Source organism: Varanus komodoensis, unplaced genomic scaffold (assembly GCF_004798865.1).
Source record: "Varanus komodoensis strain SLA01 unplaced genomic scaffold, ASM479886v1 scaffold367, whole genome shotgun sequence".
NCBI classification, from domain to species: domain Eukaryota; kingdom Metazoa; phylum Chordata; class Lepidosauria; order Squamata; family Varanidae; genus Varanus; species Varanus komodoensis.
In genome coordinates, this window is record NW_025335884.1 from 16,474 (window position 1) to 35,833 (window position 19,360).

General features: G+C 37.4%; 1 protein-coding gene across 1 annotated transcript; it reads right to left on the minus strand.

The window, feature by feature from the left end:
* Window positions 1-1,360: 1,360 nt before the first annotated feature.
* Window positions 1,361-7,349, minus strand: LOC123028417 (chondroitin sulfate synthase 3-like). The gene has a single exon (XM_044440181.1). It carries the CDS (start codon window positions 7,174-7,176, stop codon window positions 5,614-5,616), a length of 1,563 nt encoding a protein of 520 aa, XP_044296116.1. The 5' UTR covers window positions 7,177-7,349; the 3' UTR covers window positions 1,361-5,613.
* Between the last annotated feature and the right edge of the window lie 12,011 nt (window positions 7,350-19,360).

Below are 19,360 nucleotides of genomic sequence, written 5' to 3' on the forward strand. Positions count from 1 at the left end.
GAAAATTTAGTAAATATGATACATTCTGCTTGAAAGGGTCCTTTAATGTGAATGTTTCAGTTATTGAAAATAAACAATTTTGTTCTATATTAAATTTTATCCAGTGAGACATTTTCAAAACAGTGCTTAAATTACAAAGAGGCAGGGGGCACTCAGCCTTCCATTGCTCCTCTTTTAATGATTTAGGTAAAATTAGAGAATATGGAAGCAGGCTATATGAATTTATTTAAGGTACTCTTCCATTTCCTCCCATAATTGTGCAGCATATCAAAAAAGAAGTTTTGATATTGTTATTGTCATCATTCCATGCTGATTTTGTGACTTGTTAAAATACAAATGTTTAAAAATCCATTCTTGTTTATTTATATTCTGCTTTTCCACCAAAACGGCACACAGTGCAGTGAACAAAAAACATAACTTTAAAAGCCTGCCCACAAGCCTAGCCTTTGTTATATAGTTCAAAGCCATCAGAGTGGGAGCAGTGGGGCAAATGGATGTGACTATCACATAAAATAGGCACTTATTTCGTCTGTGTTAGAATAATGGTCATGGAATAATGGAAGATTAAACAATAGTGCTGCGCATAGAAGTTCATCTAAATTTTCATTCTGCACGCAACTCCCTTTCTTGATGTGTGCTTTATTCAATGGTGGAGGAATCTTAATTTTCAGATTTATATTGGATCAACCATGCTGTGTTTCCATACGCTTTCCCTCCCAAGGCAGCCCCTCTTGTCACTGAACATGGACCATGCTTGATGGGTGAGCTGTGCTGAACAGAGAATTGGATATCTGAAACACATCATGTGGAAGGACATTAGATCCCTTCCTTTTGAGCAAGGTGGATCCTGGGCTGATCTCATGATGAGTTAAGCTATGTAAAATGCCATCATCATACTAAGTGTTCTACTAACTTCAAAAGTAACCACAATGCAATTCCATGTTAAAAATTGAGATCCTATATGAAAGGGGGGACATGTGGCCAGTATTCAGGCAGGCTCTTTACCTGAAAACCATTTCAAGCTTTCATTACTGCAACGTTCAGGAAAAGTTTAGACTACGTGATACTACATTTTCTCATTAAATATTTGCATCCACTGGGATGCTAGGCAGCATTGAAGCATTGTCATGGATATTAATTTCATGAAGTCTAGTAGCTCACAGCATTCCTTTAAAAAAAACTTGCACATTATGTTTGAGGTGAAGGAAGGAAGGAATGATAAAAGCAAGCAAGATTAAATGTTAATAACGTGGTGGAGGGGGTGATGGAATGAGTGGGAGGAAAGAACTTAAGGAGAGGGAAAGAAAGGGCTGTTCCAATTTTCTCATCAAAATGTCTTTGTTTCTAAATCAATTCTAATCAATTGCACCTTTATGGATACAGTTAAGAAAAGGAAAATGGATTTACCGTGTTACATACTAGCTGTAAGAGCTAATTTTGGCATCATCTATCTTGCAATTTGAACTGAGGCTGTGCTGAGCTATGTGTGGATTACATAAATGTTTTCTTGGAGACCAAAAATCTGGAAAGGGTTTTTTTTTTATTTGTCAGAGAAAAGCCTTCACAAGGGTGCTAGTGCATTCACAGGGACAAACTGATCAGGCCAGTTGACTTCAAACATTGGAAAGACAAGAACTGGGTTTGCCATGTTTAATGATGAAAACAACACACTGTAATGACAAAAATGGACTTCACCTCAATTTTTTTATTGGATAAATGTTGAAGTAGGTAGCCAAGTATGGATGTTCTTTGATGCAATCAGAACTGGACCAGCAATTCAGTGTTGAGGCAATGCAGCTTAGTTTGCCATCACTGAAATCACCGTGTAGTCAACTTTGATTGGCTGCATGGCTCCATGCTATGTCCAATATGACCCCTGACTGGCTGTTGTAACATAGTGGAGGAGAAACTTAAGAAGAATTAAAGGGGAAAGTAGTTTTTAAAAGTACAAAACAATGGCATCAAACAGTTCAAAAATGTGTGGGAAAATATTATTTTTTTACAACTTGTGAAACCTTGAAAGTATCCAAAGGAAAACATTTTAAATGATGTGGATTTCCCCATTTTGTCCGCTCTTTCTAAACCCTTTAGATAAACATGTGCCTATTTTGGAGGGGAGAGTGAGGAGGCTTGTATTCATGAAATATACATATAATATTAACTGGTTAGAAAGAAAGGACAGTATGAGGCACACAGAACCTTGAAAAGCAGAAGAAAAGAAAATCAACCCTTATCCTGACAAGTTTTAGTATTTTAATCTTAAAAACATATTCACTGCTTTCAGGGGCGTGTATCTGGACAGGTATCTGTAACCCAAAAGCAATGAGATGAAGATGTATACGGGGGTCACCCTCTTTTTTATATGCAGCTATTTATGGCCACTGCCTTGAAATAGAACATCAAGTTGCACAATACAGTGCGTCTTAGTTGTCATATTCCAAAAAGAGAAGAAAACACTTTTGTTCCACCATTGTGTCTCTTGTATAATTTCTGCACTGTACTGGATAGTTGAAATTAATATGGTTGACTAACTTCAACGTTCTTGATGCATGTATGGTTGTTGAAGAGCAATTTTAAAATATCACTCCATCCTTTGTTAGACATACTGCTACTTAAACAGCCATGAAAATTATCTGGCATTCAGCAAAGGCAAAACTACTTCACTTTTCAAATATAAATTAATGTAAGAAACCACTTTGGTTCACCTCGAGTATGTCTAGATAAATTGGCTATTAGCACTTATAGTGTCACTGATCAAAAGATCACTGATCTTTAGAAACATAAACAATGATGCTTGAATGTAAGTTTAGATGAAAGGGGGCATATATAAAAGAAATGCTATTTTGCTACATACAGTCACAAATAAAATGTTTTTGTGTTTTTTAATACTCAGCACAATTGATCAGGAGTCCATCTGTAGTTCACCAGGAACCTCAGCTGAGAACAACAGTTGTGAATCTTTTTGCACATGTCCTCAGCTCAACAGGGCTTCAGCATGGCAAAACCCCACTGTGACTATGGCCTCATTAGAAGGGATCTCGTACCACAAATTAGCTAACACAGTTTATGTGAGAACAGTTATTCCAAAGACAATGCAATATTTTATAACAAACATTTATAATCCTGTTTGTAACAAAGTAATCCATCATATAAACAAATGAATTGGTCATACACTAAATAAATATCTCTAAATAGTAAGAACTAACATTTTTTTTCTCACATAGGACCCGATCCGGCAAGTCCTCTATACACAGAATTCCCTCCGCAGTCATCAAGTTCAATCTGTGTTCTCTTCTGTAGTCTGAGCAAACAGTGCTAATTTAGTTCAAGGGCAAGCACAGATGTTTATCAGTTGTATCAAGGAGCAGTTAAGACAAAAATTCAGGTGTTTCTTCTGCTGAAATTACCAGTGACAGCTTAATTTCTATAAATCCTGTACACAGTTAAATGACATGTTTAAAAATCATCTTTAGATGGCAAAGTTTATGAATTTCAAACCTTGGTTGTGCTTGGCAGGATAACATAATACAGGGCAATAAAATGCTATGCCTAGTCACAAGACTTAAAAATACAGGAACTGCTAGTATTTGGTGCTACTCAGGGAGAAAGGTCTAATGGGTGTGGAAATAGCACACGCTGTACTTTTGATGGAATTTACACGTGCCCAAATGGCTGTGGACTCTGAACATGCACGTGTAGTACAGTAAACAGAAACGTTTTTATAAATGAAGGGGGAAGGTAGAAATCACATACAGGGAAAAAAAATATTGGCAAATGGGGCTCATATGACTTTAGAAGGTTGTTTAAAGTATGGCAGGGAACACTTCAGTAATCTCATTTTATTGTTCAGAAGGGGAAACAATCCTGTTTTTCCTTTCAAACCTTTCCCCATCAATGCCCTCTACCACGAGTTTCACCTTGATTGCAAGATAGCTCTTTGCTTACAGGTTATACTGGCTTAATGAAATCTAAATTCTGTTATATGATGGTCAGGGAGGTGTTTTAGTTCTGCCATTTCTAAACTAATTTTGAGCAGAAGGCGAGTTTAATGCCTAAGGGATTCTTCTGCCTTCAAGTCCTATGAGCTGATTCAAGGCTGATGCACTGTCTCCTGGAAGCTCATGGAAATATATTCAGAGACTATCATACCCAAAAGAGATACATATGATGAATGTGAACACATAGCATAAGATTTTCTTTCCTTAACAACCCACAAATGTATTTGCTCAGCTTTTCCTGCCACATACTCCGATGTCAATTGAATTCTGTTAAATATTTATCTGAATTTCTACTTTTTGGATATGTCCTCTGAATTCTTTTGCATCATTTTCCTATAAAATATTCTACTGGTAGGTCAAAATGCAATTAAATGGAACTTGGGAAAGAAATTACTACTTGTACTATAATGTGCTTATGGTTTGAAATGTCTATGCCTTCCCTTTTACCACATGTGCGCGCGCACACACACACTTGGAAACAAACTAAACATCTTAATTTCTAATGTTGATTTTCCTTTCAATATTCCACCAATACACTTAATGACATTTTTGGACTCTAAACAGAGAGAAGTCTTAACAATTCAATTGCCTATAAATCTTCACTAATATAAATATATTGGCAAGAACTTTGACCAGCAATAGTCATTTCATAGTTAAATAATTACATTTTTTAAGTTTAACAATGATTGGTTTAGAATATCAATATTAATTCACAATTATAAAAAGACAATATTAAGTACCCTTTTATTTCCCTTAGTATCAAGTGCAGTCTTATGAAAGGAATAAAATAGAAAATTATTTATATATTAGAGACTCATTCTAAACAACAGAGACAAAGCAACATATTTTTCTCTTTTGAAAAAAAATATGGTATGTCTTTAGGTTTATTATAAATAACCATTATATCACGTTTTTCTTTTTGCCAGCAAATGAAGGACATTGGTTCAGAAACCTTTTCAACATATGCTATTGAAGTCATTTTTCCTTGATAAAACACAGCCCAATTGCATCTAGAGCGGACAGTAATGACGAGGTCATTTTAATAATTTTAAAGGTTCTTGGTAGCCAGTACCATTGCACTTAGAAAGAAAACCCTCAACTTTTGTGTTTCCCCCTCTTCTTTAATAGAGACAGTCAGTTATTTGTTTACTTAAAAATTATAAAGATGAAGATAATATTGTTTATTTCAGTTCTCATATAAATTATAAAACTCAAGTTTGTCTGAGTCTCTTTCCCAGAGGAAGCATAAAGCACTTTTGTGGTACCTTCAGCAGAAAAAAAAATTGTATCACATTAAGTTTGACAGACACAATCAAGATTGATATTGCATCCTAAAGCTCGGAGAGAACATACTTCTGATGCAGTCCTCATGATGGATGTGCTCCGAGGGACTGTTTGATTGCCATGGTTTCACTCAGTTTATAGATCAAAGAGAAAAGAAAGACACCACAACTAATCAGTTCAGTAGGAATCTGTCATGTTCCTGACAGCAGACTCTGTTCATTCGAGGTCAAAGACACATCCTTTGGAAGACAAGGAGGAGTTTAAGAATGCAACAATGGAAGGAAAAAGTAATGAGGTAAACTCCCCTAAGAAGGCAGAGTAAGTTAGAGTGTCAGGACAGAGTTCGATTATACCTGACTCCTAAATGTTTTTCTAGCCATATTTCAGCTAGTTGCATGGCAGAGGCGACTGTACTTGCTTTGGACCCCAAGCACATCTTGTATTGTCTAGGATCTAGGTTGGGATCACAATGAACTGGATGGAAAACATGTACAACACCCACTTCTTGGCTTCTGAATGCCTTCAATCCAGAAGTTATTACTTTAGTAAAAAGGTCTACATCCTCAAGTCCCCAGCCTTGAATTGAGGTATCGAATCCACCAGCACTCACAAGGTCACTTTTGTAAATGCAAGTAATCCCAAACCCATAGTCCCTCCAAAACCCAGTTTTCTTTGTGAAAACGAAGTTACTGTCCACTGGAGGGTTGCCTCCATATGTTATTTTGGGGTCATACTGGCTGAAAATAATAGGATAATAAACTTGTTGTCCTTGAATGGTGTTCGCTCTACATCGCTGAAGAAAATCGGGAGTAAATATCAGATCAACATCACAGAATAGCAGCAAAGTGTTATTATCAAACTGGGAGGAGGCTGTTTCAAGTCCCAAACCTCTAGAGAAAGCTCCTGTCATAGGAATAACAGTCATGTCTGCCATAGGATACTTTTTATGGTATTCATTGATCAGCTCTGTGTGTTTGCTGGAATCCTGACCAGAATCAGAGTTAAAAAGAATGACTGCCAGCTTTACGTTTTGCTTAGACATAAGACAAGTCTTTTCAAAATTTTCCATAAATCTTAGGAAAATATCGTACCTCCCCGTGAGAGGGACAAGAATGTGAATCTTCTTGTCACTGCCTCCTCCAATTTCTTTGGTGCCTTGGAATGATGAAAAAATCTTCAGGGAGTTGGAAAGAAAGGAGAAAGACGGTGTGTCACCATTTACATTTTCTACAAGGCTTCTTACATTCAGTTCTTCCTCCTCCTTGAAAAATGGTTTACTAAATAATTGTTGAAGGTAGGCATGCCGTCGAACTGGAACAGTAACTTTTCTTCCTTTGTGCCTTTTATATAAAAGAAGCAAATCCAGAATGTATTCCACACCATGCAAAGGGTCGACCCTGCGGTACCCATACTGTATTTCATTGAAGTCAATAAGCCTTCCCCTAGATTTGGAGTTTTCATTGATTATTTCCATTACCTGCATAATAGTGTCATCCAATGCTGCCCGGAGGATACTATTTATGCTCTGTCTAGGTGGCTGGTTCTCAGCCACAGAGTAAAGGAGCTTTCCTGTCAGAAAGTCCCATTCAATCACCTCATTCCTATCGTGTGGCTGAAAACGGTTGAAAGATGGCATCATTCCTAGAAGTTGATCATCTTTGCTCATTTCATCATTACTGAGTTTGCTCATGAGAGCACTCTCCCTGTGAAGCTGGATGGTACGGTAACGCAATTCTGAAATTTTACGGGTCAATATGTAATTGTGAAGCCTGTACTGATAGGCTGGTCTTTTATTTGGATGAAGTGTAATTGCAGTGTGAATTTTGCTATTGTGAAGATCCTGTATATAACCCTTCCGGTTGTGTTCGTAGTTTTCATGAAACAACTGCTGCATCTAGAAAACAGAAAGAAAAAGGTACTATCAGCATGATCACTAGTTTAATTTTTATACATCATATTAAATATTGTAAATGTAAATTTTAGCATTCTGCCCATCCCAATCATCTTCTTTCACCAATAAAAGATAAAGAAATCTGTATTATACAGATGGAAAAATCAAAGATATAGGAAAATCAAGATATAGCACAGGGTAAAACAGTGTAAATAGGGAAGAGGGGTAAGAGTAGCTGATGGGGGGACATTACTAAAAATGTGCAGGGGAGCTAGTACTTTCTTTTAATCTTAACACATGAAAGCAATTTACTAAATGCATTTTGTAATTTTGAACACCATATTTTTAGTAACTTGCATTTTTTCTGTTATTGTTACTAAAACACAATAATAAAACAAACAGCCATTATATGTAATAAGCTAATAAGACTGAAATAAATTTGGAGTTACAAAATAATTCAACTACAGATACAATAGATTATGACTAAAATGTTTGCTGCACCTACTGGTTAGATCAAGAAAATGAGACTATAATAAACTGCGAAGTTTGTGGCTACTTATTTAGTATAATTTGTAATATTAAGTGATTGCAGTTTCATTCATGACATGAAGCATATGGGCCTCACTCTTTTTAGACTCCTATAAAATTCTGTGAAAGTGCTGTGGGTTCTGCTATTCATCTCCCCTCGTTGCTCCTTCCTTCTCGCACAGAAAGCACCTCAAGTCCACACCCTGGTTCTCCAGGGGGTCTGGGTAAAAAATGGATCCTACATAGAATGGAACATCCTGTTGAATTTATGTGATTTTACTTGGGGTTACCCTAAAACTCTCTTCAGATTTAAGTCTATAGTGCTGTTTGAAGATCAAACATTAACAAGTTGCCACTTGCCAGAGCTACCCTACCATAAACACAAAATATGGATCTGAGGTACAGTGGGACCTTGGCTCACGAACTTAATCTGTTCCACGACTCTGGTCGTGACCCAAATTGGTTGTGAGCCAAGTCAATTTTCTCCATAAGGATCAATGTAAATAAGGTTAATCTGTTCTGTAACCATTTTTTTTATCACAAAAATTTGAAACAAAGTGACAAAGAATAACAAAGTAACAAAGAACAACAAAGATCACGGCCATCTCCCCCCCCCCCCCAGCACAACTGCAAGCGTGCCTGTCTTCCCTATACAAGTGTGACTGCGGTTGTGCTCGGGAGGGAGGGGGGAGATGGCCGTGGTCGCGCTTGTACAGGGAAGACAGACGCGATCGCCACCCAATGAGGAGTTCACAACCTGAGGCATTTTTTTTCTGAAATTTCTGTTTGCGATCCAATATGGTCATGAACTGAGGCATTTGTGAGCCAAGGTACCACTGTATTGGTACCATGCCAGCTTCCCTTGAAATGTAAACAACAGCTTTAGATAAGTGATTTTTCCAGGGCACTGGCAAGGAAAGAAAGACTAAATTATCCCTCCCTGCCCAACAAAGTGCCAAGGTTGCACAGATGGGGCAATTTTAAAATGCTGCTATTTTAAAATGTGCACATTAATTGCAATCATTCAATTAATGTCATGGGTACATGGGCCAAAGATGATTGAAGCATTCCTTCTTGAGGGCACTAACTAGTAATCCTAAACACTCTTTCTGGATGCAAGAAGGAAGCCCTTGGAGTTTCTAGGAGTCTGTGTTCTATTGCTTTTAAAAGAGGAGCTGAAAGAGGAGAACAAGATTTGAACAAATACAACCAATCCAGAAATTTAACTGAGTTTTACATTCCTACCTACACATGCCATCAACAAATGCAAGAATTGCCTTGCTGGAACTTCCTTTGGTGAGGGACATTATCTCAGTGGTAGAACACATGTTTTACATGCAGGTGGTCCCAGTCTCAATCCCTGGTATCCCCTGGCATCACAGAGCTAGAAAAGCCTTCTATACTGAGTTACGTAGACTAATGATCTGACTAGGCATTAGATAGCACTCTGTGGATCAACCAAGCACTGTTTCAATGCCATCCACTGACCCCTGTAAATTCTCAAGAAAAATACAAGGCAAGTGAATGCTACCAACAAGGAAATGATGCCAAATGCTCTTTTCCAATAGAAATAGCAAATATTTATTTTAGTTATTTACAAAGTTTACATACTGCCCTGCACCAAATCAGATTCCAAAACAGTGAAGAAGTACTCCAGACTAGGCATGAAGAAATTACCTTTCCACTGATCTTTGTTTTAATGCCAAGTAATGCAGTGATAAAGTACATTCTTTTTCTTGGACACATTTAAGATAAAATATTTGATAGGCTAAAATGACACTGAATGTTAACACTGCCATACAGCAATGCATATCCTTAAATGCTTAACACAGAAGTGGAAAACATTGGCTGTTTAGATATTCCATTTGGATATTCTGGGCTGTTTGCCCATTTCCTTTTAGATAAGGTCATTGTTTGTTTTCAGTATTTTATGACCCAAAAACATCACCAAAGAGAGAGAACAAATCATCAAGAAATCATGTTTAAATTTGTAGGTATGCCTATAAAGTTTAGAGTCTGAGAAGCAAAGAGAGCCAAGAAAAGTTCATAAAGTTCCTTCCTTCCTTCATCATGAGATGTCAGGAAACCAATAACAAAACACTGTGCTTCAATAAGGGAATGAACATAACAATGGAGAGGAGAAGGTACAACAAAACTGCATGGTGGAAGTTACAATGACAGGGGCAAGAAAGAGAAATGAAACTGGCTGACTGATGACTACTGACTGATGAATCTTAACAGGATGTTGAGAGCAGGAAGGAAAAATGCTACAGCCTGATCCTGCTACACAGAGTGTGATAATAACATTATGGCCTTTTGCTAGGGAATATATACTAGTATAAGCAACTATGCTTGCTCAAATGCTTAGGATCTCACTATGCAACATGAGGGACTAAATTCTGAATAGGCAAAATAAGGAACATTTTATTTCTATTACCTGGTTATGTAGTATTACAGAAGATTATAGTGGTGTTAGGCAAATTATATTTGGCAGAATAAAAATCCGTATTTGAGAATTTTGCTTTCTAAACAATCCTGAGGGGCAGCGACAAAAGATAAGACTGGTAAAACTATTTACTTAAGAATTTAAACTAGAAGCTCGTTCAAAATGTGGGTAATCTTTAATTGCTATAATAAATACCTAGTATAGGAATGGGGTGGTAACTTTACATGTAAATGAAAGTTTATAAAACTTTCATTTACATGTAAAGTAACAACAAAATTGGCAGAAAGACAGAAGGGTTAAGATGGTTGTCTGTGTTGTAACTCATGTCACTTAATAATCATGATATTTTTTCTTGTCTTTCTTTTTATAGTAAAACACATATAACCTAGCAAAGAAGTAGTGCAAGATGGGATCAATTAATATCTCTACTTCAAAATACGTCTCTAAATATTCAGGTATTTATGCACATTTTGTTCAAAAACTTGAGAATCCCTGCGACTATGTGGGAACAAAACTGAACAATTTTTAAGGTCCTGCTGACATCACTGCTGATATGACAACAATGATCTCAACAGACAAATTTAAGGAAACTGCTGACCAAAAAGCAGGTGGCCTGGGACAAACAGAGGCCTATTCTGAAAATACTCTTGCTCCAGTGGATTTCAGTGGTGTTTAATTGTTTGCTCATCATTACCTGTTTGCAGATTGGGGCCTTTGTTAGCACAAGATCATGGGTGCTGACAGGTGTGTGAAAGGGGTGCTACACAGGAAAGGAGCAAGCAGAAGCAAGATAAGGGGATGGTGTGCACCCACTTTGTTCTGCTTTTAGTGATCCAAGTAAGAGTGACTATTTGAGCACCTCTACTTTGAATGCTAACTAAAGCAAGACAAAATGTTACTCAGTTAAAAAAAACACAATATTTTGTGACCTGTAAGTTGGTGTGTGAGTGTGCATGAGCACATACACATGTGAGTTAGGGAAACATTTCAAAGCTTTTCCTTCTCCAATAGGAGGCTCCCCAACTCTTCTTACCTCAGGAAGTGCACCAGCCCAATATATACCAGATCTTTTGCTGGGGAAGCTGGCTGACAGCTGTGATGAATTAGTTGACTATCAGCTGATCTAATATGAATTTTCAGGTACTCCGTTCTTGGGTGGAAAGGCTACTGAGGCCAGGAAAGCATCCTCACGGGAAGAGGGACAGTCATGTCAGCTTCCATTCCCCCAACAGGAATTATTGTTGTTCAGAGGACATTTATTTAAACTCATTTTTTGGTGTTGATTTTGATTTGATCGTGTGCACCTGCAAACCCTTTCAGCATCCTGATTTTTCACTCTTATGTACAGATGGTACCATTTTGGTTAGCTGATAAGCATCAGCACTTTGTCCTGAACATTGTAAATGGAAGGAATAATCACTGATTTCTTTTACTTTGCATTATACAGTCTAGCTTTCACACTATAATAAATGAAATTCAGTATTTTTGCAGACCTGAGTCCCATCTAGTCAAATGGAAAATGTTTCAGCTATGATGAGAAAATCTGATAAGGCAGGGAATCATGAGAAAAACTTTACAAGATTTATTGGAAAGGGGACACTTAAAAATGTTTACACAAACAGAGAGTGCTCATGTAGAATGGAGTTTGTATGCGTCTGTCCTCCTTCTGAACTGTTCAAAACTTTGTCTAAGTACAGACTGCACTATTACTCTGGGCCCCTTAGGCAACACTGTACTACTAAATGAACTCTTGTTGAAAAATGAAATATAATCATGGTCAATGTTGTAAAGAGACTCCTGCACAGTACAAAGGCTTTCTGTTTATGATCTGCAGTGACTTTTTTACTTCTAGGTTTAAGTCACATACTTCATTCTCACAATCTGCAGTAATTCACATGGTATCCATAGTTAGCAATGATTCATAGTAGAAAAGTATATTAATTTAAAATCATGTATAGAATTATCTTAAAAATGGCACAGGAGGATTTTATATGAATCTGGTAACTATTCTCCACCACCCAACGTTCTCCACATCTAAACATCTTCAACAGGTTGGTTAGGGTGCATCTGTCCTACACAGTTTTTTACAACATACAGAAAGAAAACAAAAACAGACAGTGAAGGTTCTAGTCTTCATATTAAATATACTAAACGTATTAATGAGTATGCCAAATAGCCACCATCCCAAAGGGTGAACATAGTCCTATTTCTCCATGAGGTCTGATGCTGCAATTAATTCCAAAACAATTTTTAAGTGTGATACATAAAAAGTAGTTTGTGCCTTGCAATGGGAACCAGAGTGGCAAGAACAAGTAGGAAGCTCATAATATACACACTCCATTGGCTCCTGAGGTTTGTGGCTTATGCTATTCCTAGATACAAATACTATTGACTTATGCTATTGCTTATCAGAACATACCTACTAAAGCAATTCTTATATGTAGTTACGTACATGAGTATTATGTTAATACTCATCTCAGTGTAATGTCCTGTTACAAATTTTATTATTTTCAGTGCTGCCTGCAACCTTCCTAAACGCCTGGAAACCTAGAATGAAAACACAAGGAAGTCAGCAGTAAGAAAATTAAGACATGCGGTGGGCTACTTGTGGCCCTCTCTGGAAGTACATACAGACTGACCCGCTAAAGGTGCATAGCTGTGCCCATGGACACACAATGCGGTAGGCAAAACCACCACTACATCTGCTTAGGCCAAAATGCATGTTAATGCATCACAAACTAATATCACATACATCAAACAACAATTGTAAAAGTTACAGGCTACATCTATGCAGTATTTTCATAAGAACTTCAGACGCAGAGTCAGTGTGTCAATAGAACTGCCCTATGCACATGTAATATGTTATGGTTAACTATTCTAGTTTTTGTACCAAGGCAAATACAATAAACATCTACAAAGCACAATATTGCCAAAAGAAGTCCCTTTTTAATGATAAGGAAATAGCAGGTCAACAGAACCATGCTGAAAGTTAGATCTCTGTAAATACTAAATTTTCTTTGGAATATTTCCCCAGTACCAGGAAACAATTTGCTCAGTGAACTACAGTGGTCTCCACAGCAAATTTTATCTCAGTTCAGGTTTAATTTTCTTTCATGTTCTTTCTCTTTTCTCAACTAAGGCATTGAACAGCATACTCTCTTTGTCATTCAACTTTCCTCTTCTTTCACTGTTAGCATATAAAAAATATAGCCCTTATGGTGCATTCAAGTATAGCTGATTTTATTAACATTATGATTTTATGATAGATTATGATGATCCCTGGAGCTAAATATCCAATTAATACAGCATAAGAATGGCACAATGTCTATTACAATGTTTTTCCTTGAAGAAATTCCAATTATATTGCCATTATACTTTTCCACAGACATAGTTATGTTTTGTTGGGGATGAGATGAAAATACAGCATTAATTAGCACATATGTATTCTTAAAACCTGATAGAGAAACAGTGCTTAAAAAACAAAATAAATCCAAGCTGGAATTACATGCTTCATGGAGATTAAAAATACTACATTTATAATTCTACTTCCATCTTAATAGAGAATTAACAGGATGTTACAGATTGTCCCAATGTTAAGTTTCTGAATGAACTGTGCTGCTAATTAGCAAAAATAAAATCTAAAACAGATTAAGAATACTTTATGTGTCCCAGACATTTTTAGTATCTTAGTACATAACAAAGAAGTAGTATTTTTTGCAGAAACAGATGTAACCTTCCCTCGAGGCAAAAGTGATTATACTTTGGATGTTACTATTCTGATAGTGAACTCTTCAGCCTTTGATTTATTTTTAGAAAAAGAAAACCCGCAAAATACATTTTTCTTTCAACAGAAACTTCCCATAATCATTTTCCTTGAACATAAATATAAAATAATCAACCACAATGTCCTGAAATACATATCCATCCCTTCTAAACCACTGATCTTACAAATACTCTAGATAAACAAATCAGAATCCTTACCAATGCTTCCTTAATTTTTGTTTTCACTTTAGCACCAGCCAATTGCCTAAAAACTAATTTGGATCTTCATTCTGAACTATTTTGAGAATGTTGCTAAATTCAGTATGGGTATGGAAACTTATCATGCAAGGGGAAGTCCATACACAAAAATAACTTGCTTTGTGTATGAGTGCTAACAGGACCAGGGTCAAAAGCAGGCATGGTCAGGAACCTATGAGGGGCTACAATAGTAGAAACCTACTCATGAGACCTTGGTGCCTTGATTCTCTTTTTCACCATTTCAACAAGACAATGGTCAAGACAATGGAGGTTATGAAAAGGATATAAGCACTGCCTACTTTCTCACTAGTATGCTGCCTGTCAAGAGAGCAAGTAGTAGCCATTATGAGAAAAATCTCATAATTCAGTTCAGACAAAAGGAGTGCCTATGGATAACTGAAGGTGTTTTCATTGATTGTTGACATCACAAAGGAAGTTGCAAAGTTGCTGCATGCGTGGAAAAGAGACTCATTCATATATTGGTTTGGTAAGCTAAGACAAGGCTGTCTGAGCCATGTTATAGCTTTGCTATAATTAAACCATTATTTGTTTGTTTAATGGTTATTTAACATAACAATTCTATGTTGCTTGTAAAATATTTCTAGATACAGACCATCATTTCTATGTGAATAAATTGTCACTCTCTTCATGCTATAATATATTCATTCACTTTATTCCACTCCTTAAAAAACAAATTATAATCTTTGTATTCTCAATTCATTTATTTCAACACATTTCTCAGCAACACCAAATTGTCTTCTTTTTCTTCCTCTTCATACTTTTTTAATAAGAAGATTAAAATGTAAAAGTTCAGGACATCCTTGAGGTTGGCATCACTTAGCTAGAGGGATAATTTCTTCAGCTCTTTCATGTAGGGAAATCCTGTATTTGTGGCATGTATTTTTGAAAAATCTGCACTTTTGAAAGGGTTACATTAGAATGTTCTTCCTGACTAATTCTTGCCTTGAATGTAAATATTGACTTCTTCTGGTAATATTTCTAGAAGCAGCTTCTCAAAAATTAGTGTTATGATTGCCACCAAATTAAAGAGCTAGGAGGCAAACAGTTTAGTTCTACATATGCTTTGAAACACTACTAATTTATGTACCAGACATCCATAGAGTCAGTCTGCTTGTTTCAGACCTCACATGTATTAGCATAAGAACATAAGAGGAGTCATGGCGGAACCAGCCAAGGATTTAGCAACTGGCAGAGAGGCATAATACCTCTTATCCTTGAGGCAGAGTATCAGCAGCTGGAATACTATCCACTCATAGCCTTAGCTTTAATTAGTCTACTCTATGACATTACTGCATCTTGTAGAAGTGACTTCCATAGTTTAACAATGTGCTGTGTAAAGAAGTGCTTAAAAAAATTCAGAGGATGACCCTCCAAGTAGGAACAGAACCACTCTCACGCAGTGACCCCATTCCCAACTCAGAGAGTTATACCAGAAGGATATCATGGTTGATAGTATTGAAAGCCACTGAAAAGTCCAGGAGTATCAACAGGGTCAATCCCTTCCCCCTATAGGTCATCAAAGGGCCACCAAGGCTGAAACCAGGCCTGAGCTCTAACAGAAATGGATTCAGATAATCGGCCTCATCAACAGTGCCTGGAGTAGATTGGCATCCATCCTCTCTGGAACCTTGCCCAGGAAACAGATGTTTTCTACCAGCCTAAGGACTATTGGGTTAAGGGATAACATTTTCAGAAGTGGTCTCACTTCTAGCTCTTCCAGGAGGCATGGGACCACTCCTTGCAAACTCCCTGGCCCAGGTGATTGTTCCTTCCTTGCTTGCTTTTACAAGCCAGTACAGGCAAGGATTCAATATAAAGGTGGATGCACAAGCCTGACCAAACACCTTGTCCACATCCTTGAGCTGCACCAAACTTGCCCAAAAAAACCCAGGCTGTGCGCTGGATACCTCCACAGATTCAGCTGCTTTAGAGTCAAGCCAAGTCAAGTCTCAGCAGTTATGAGAAGTGTTTTCTGGGAAGTGCTCAATGAGTAACTTGCAGTAGGCCTGAGATGGTTGAAAGTTGTCCCTGGGGCCAGAAAACCTTGAAAAGCTCCAGGGAAGACTGAATTGAGGCAGTGAGATATTGTTTCTTTGGCATCCTCACTGCCTCGAAATATACATGACTATAGGCACATCAGTCATGGTATTCTCAGCTAGAAATTTCAAGGTGAGCCCTGAAATGAGTGCGCATGGAGAACTGACTGTTCATTAATACAATGAAACAAGCTGGAAGAGATAAAAATGAAATGAAATAGTATTCTCTCTCAGTAATGCAGACTACCATTCTCTAGTCAGAGAAAATTGTTTTGCTTATATAGAAGTTGTGCCAACCCAGGCTAGGAAAATAAGCATGTTATGACATGGATGTAAACATAAGTTAATGTTAAGGTCAAACACGGCCAATCACACATATAATATGCATCCACTTTGGTCCTAAGACAAACTAGACATGATGTACAAGACATGATAGACATGTTTCTAACTGTTCTAGAAGCAGTTGTTCTCCCTTCCCCTGGTAGACCCACCAGGATAGATTCCTCATAAGCATTCCCTTGAAATTTCCATATAATATTTCTTTTGCAAAAAGAACATGACCATCATCTCTTGGACAGAAAAACATCAGGTGCACAGAGGTGTTTGGCCATTGCTGTCCTGAAGGTCTCCTGGTAGAGAGGGCTGATATACAACATCCAGTGTTAGTGCACTAACTTAGCCCAAGTACACAACAGTTCTCCATCAGACAGTATACTATGATCTAGACCAGGGGTCCTCAGACTATTTCAACAGGGGGCCAGTTGAAAGGTGGCGGTGGTGGGCACGGGCTGGTGAGGCAGCGGCTTGCTTGCTTGGAGATTGTTTTCTCTGAGTGAGTCCAAAACCATTGAGGTGGTCTGAATAGGCATGGCAGGATGTATCTGGCCCGTGGGCCATTGTTTGAGGACCCGTTATGTAGACAAATCATTTCCTAGCCCAAATAGGGAAGCGTATGGTTAGATGGTGGTAATGGCTGTTGTTGCTGGCTCAAACCAACAAACTGCCTCAAATGAAGCCAGGATTCAGTAAGTGGTGCCTTTCTGCTAACTGGGAAGGCCTACTCCCTTGGTCGAAAACACTGCGGAATGGAGTCATTGCAATAAAATGAAAAAAATCGTAAGAACATAAAAGCTATGCTAGATCATACAAATAGTCCATCCAGTCCTTTTCACCCTATCCTGTACAACATACGCAGCAAATTGTTATCTCCAAAATAACAGAATTTAGCTATGGCTTAATAACCTCCAATAACCTTTCAAGATCAGTCAAATATTTGGCTGTGAACAAAATGCAACAAGTAAAATAAAATCCTAATTTCCTCATTTCTCCTGCCTTTCAGTATTATTTTGTTTATCCATCTTGTGTATATGATATTGTCTGATGCCTGATACATCAGACATCAAACCGTACTACTGCTGCAGGAAGAACTGTTTGTAATGCAGAACAAATATTTTGCTACAATTCACAGCATTGCAAATTTAATTCATGGGCAGTATGTGTTTCAAATACAGTAACTGAAAACCATGTTCACAATTTTCTGAAATACCAATCTATCTCGGAGATCTTCTTTAATGTGTTACTTTCTTTAATGTGTTACTGAGATACTATTTCCCATATTAAGGGTGCAATATTATTTGGGAGACCAAAGGATTACTTGGAATCTGAAAACCAAGGTCCTCCAGTGTAAAAGCTCCCTCCCTACCCCTTGCAGCTGGCAGAGAAGGAACTGTCCCAGGTTTTCCCCTGGTCACAACTTGGCCTCTGAAGGAAAATGCCACGGAGTATGGAAGCTGGGTCACTGACTTATACTAACTCCAATCAGCTCTTCCCTGGCATTAAATCTAAATGCCCAGAAACTGAGATGGCCTCCTTCTGCTTTGCATTAGATGCTCACAAGCCTGCAAATACACAGGCTATGAGCATCTGCCACAGGGTAAAACGAACACACTTTAAGTTGCAATACAGAAAGGTGACTTGGAATCACTCAATAATTTGTTGAACTAGACTTTGTCCAAGAAAGAGGTATTAATCAGAGCCTGCTTCTCAGGAGCAAAAGAGTACACAACCCAGTTCCTACAGCCAGTAAGTGAGAAATCATTGTCCTTTTTCTTTGGTGCTAAAAGAATAACTGCATTGGGTCAGCAGTAGCCACAACTGTGCTAGAAAAACCTACAGTATGAAAGAATACCCCAGAAATGTTTTTTTTAGATGTGCCAAAGTCATAACAGAAGATGTTTCTGCAATGACAAGCCATTTACTTTTCAATGTGAGTAGCTCTGCAAAATCACAAGTTACATGGTAAACTAAAACTATGAAGCAAATAAAAATAATTAAATGTATACTATCCGCAAAATAAGATTGTTGCTGACCAGAAAAAGAAAACAAAAATATATTGAAGATATAACAGTAAAAGAATTCCAGGAAACATGAATACAATAGAAAAACTTTTTTTCACTGACATATCTTAGGATTTACACATGCTATGTGAAATTTTCCAAAATGAATGTGATAAGGGTTCATCTATTTTTATAAAAAGCCTTTCAAAAAGCCTTGGAAAAATACTTGTAGTCTTTTTCTACAAAAATACTTTGTAGTCTTGTAATCTATCTGTTATAACTGAAGATGGGTGGTCAGGATACCATGGGCATAACTTTTTCAGCTACAGAACCTAAGACCTGGAACAGACATTAACACAAAGTGAGATCACCTGTCCCCCCACCCCACCCCACTTTTATATAGGCAAATTGTTGTTTGGTCTGCAAAACTTGCTGAAATCATTATTCTTATATTACTTTTCCACTGCTACTATCCAAAGTAGAGTTTTTAGTCTCTTTAAAAGTAGTCTTATTTTTTATTACTGTTTATTATTACTTCCTGGTATTGTGACACACCTTCAGCATTCTATAAATACATATGGAATCTAAAAAACCTACTTGTCTTTGTATTCAACACTCTTGTCTTCCTATTAACTTTAGTGTGTGTGTGTGTGTGAGAGAGAGAGAGAGGGAGAGGGAGAGGGAGAGGGAGAGGGGGAGAGGGAGAGGGAGAGGGAGAGAACTTATCCGGGAAAGGTCTAATTAATGGATAAGGCACCTTCAGTTGCAAACTGAGAATGTGAGAAAAGGAAGAGGAGCCC

Excerpts from the sequence above, each read along its gene's own strand:
- LOC123028417 (XM_044440181.1), bottom strand. The coding sequence starts at position 7,176 with ATGCAGCAGTTGTTTCATGAAAACTACGAACACAACCGGAAGGGTTAT.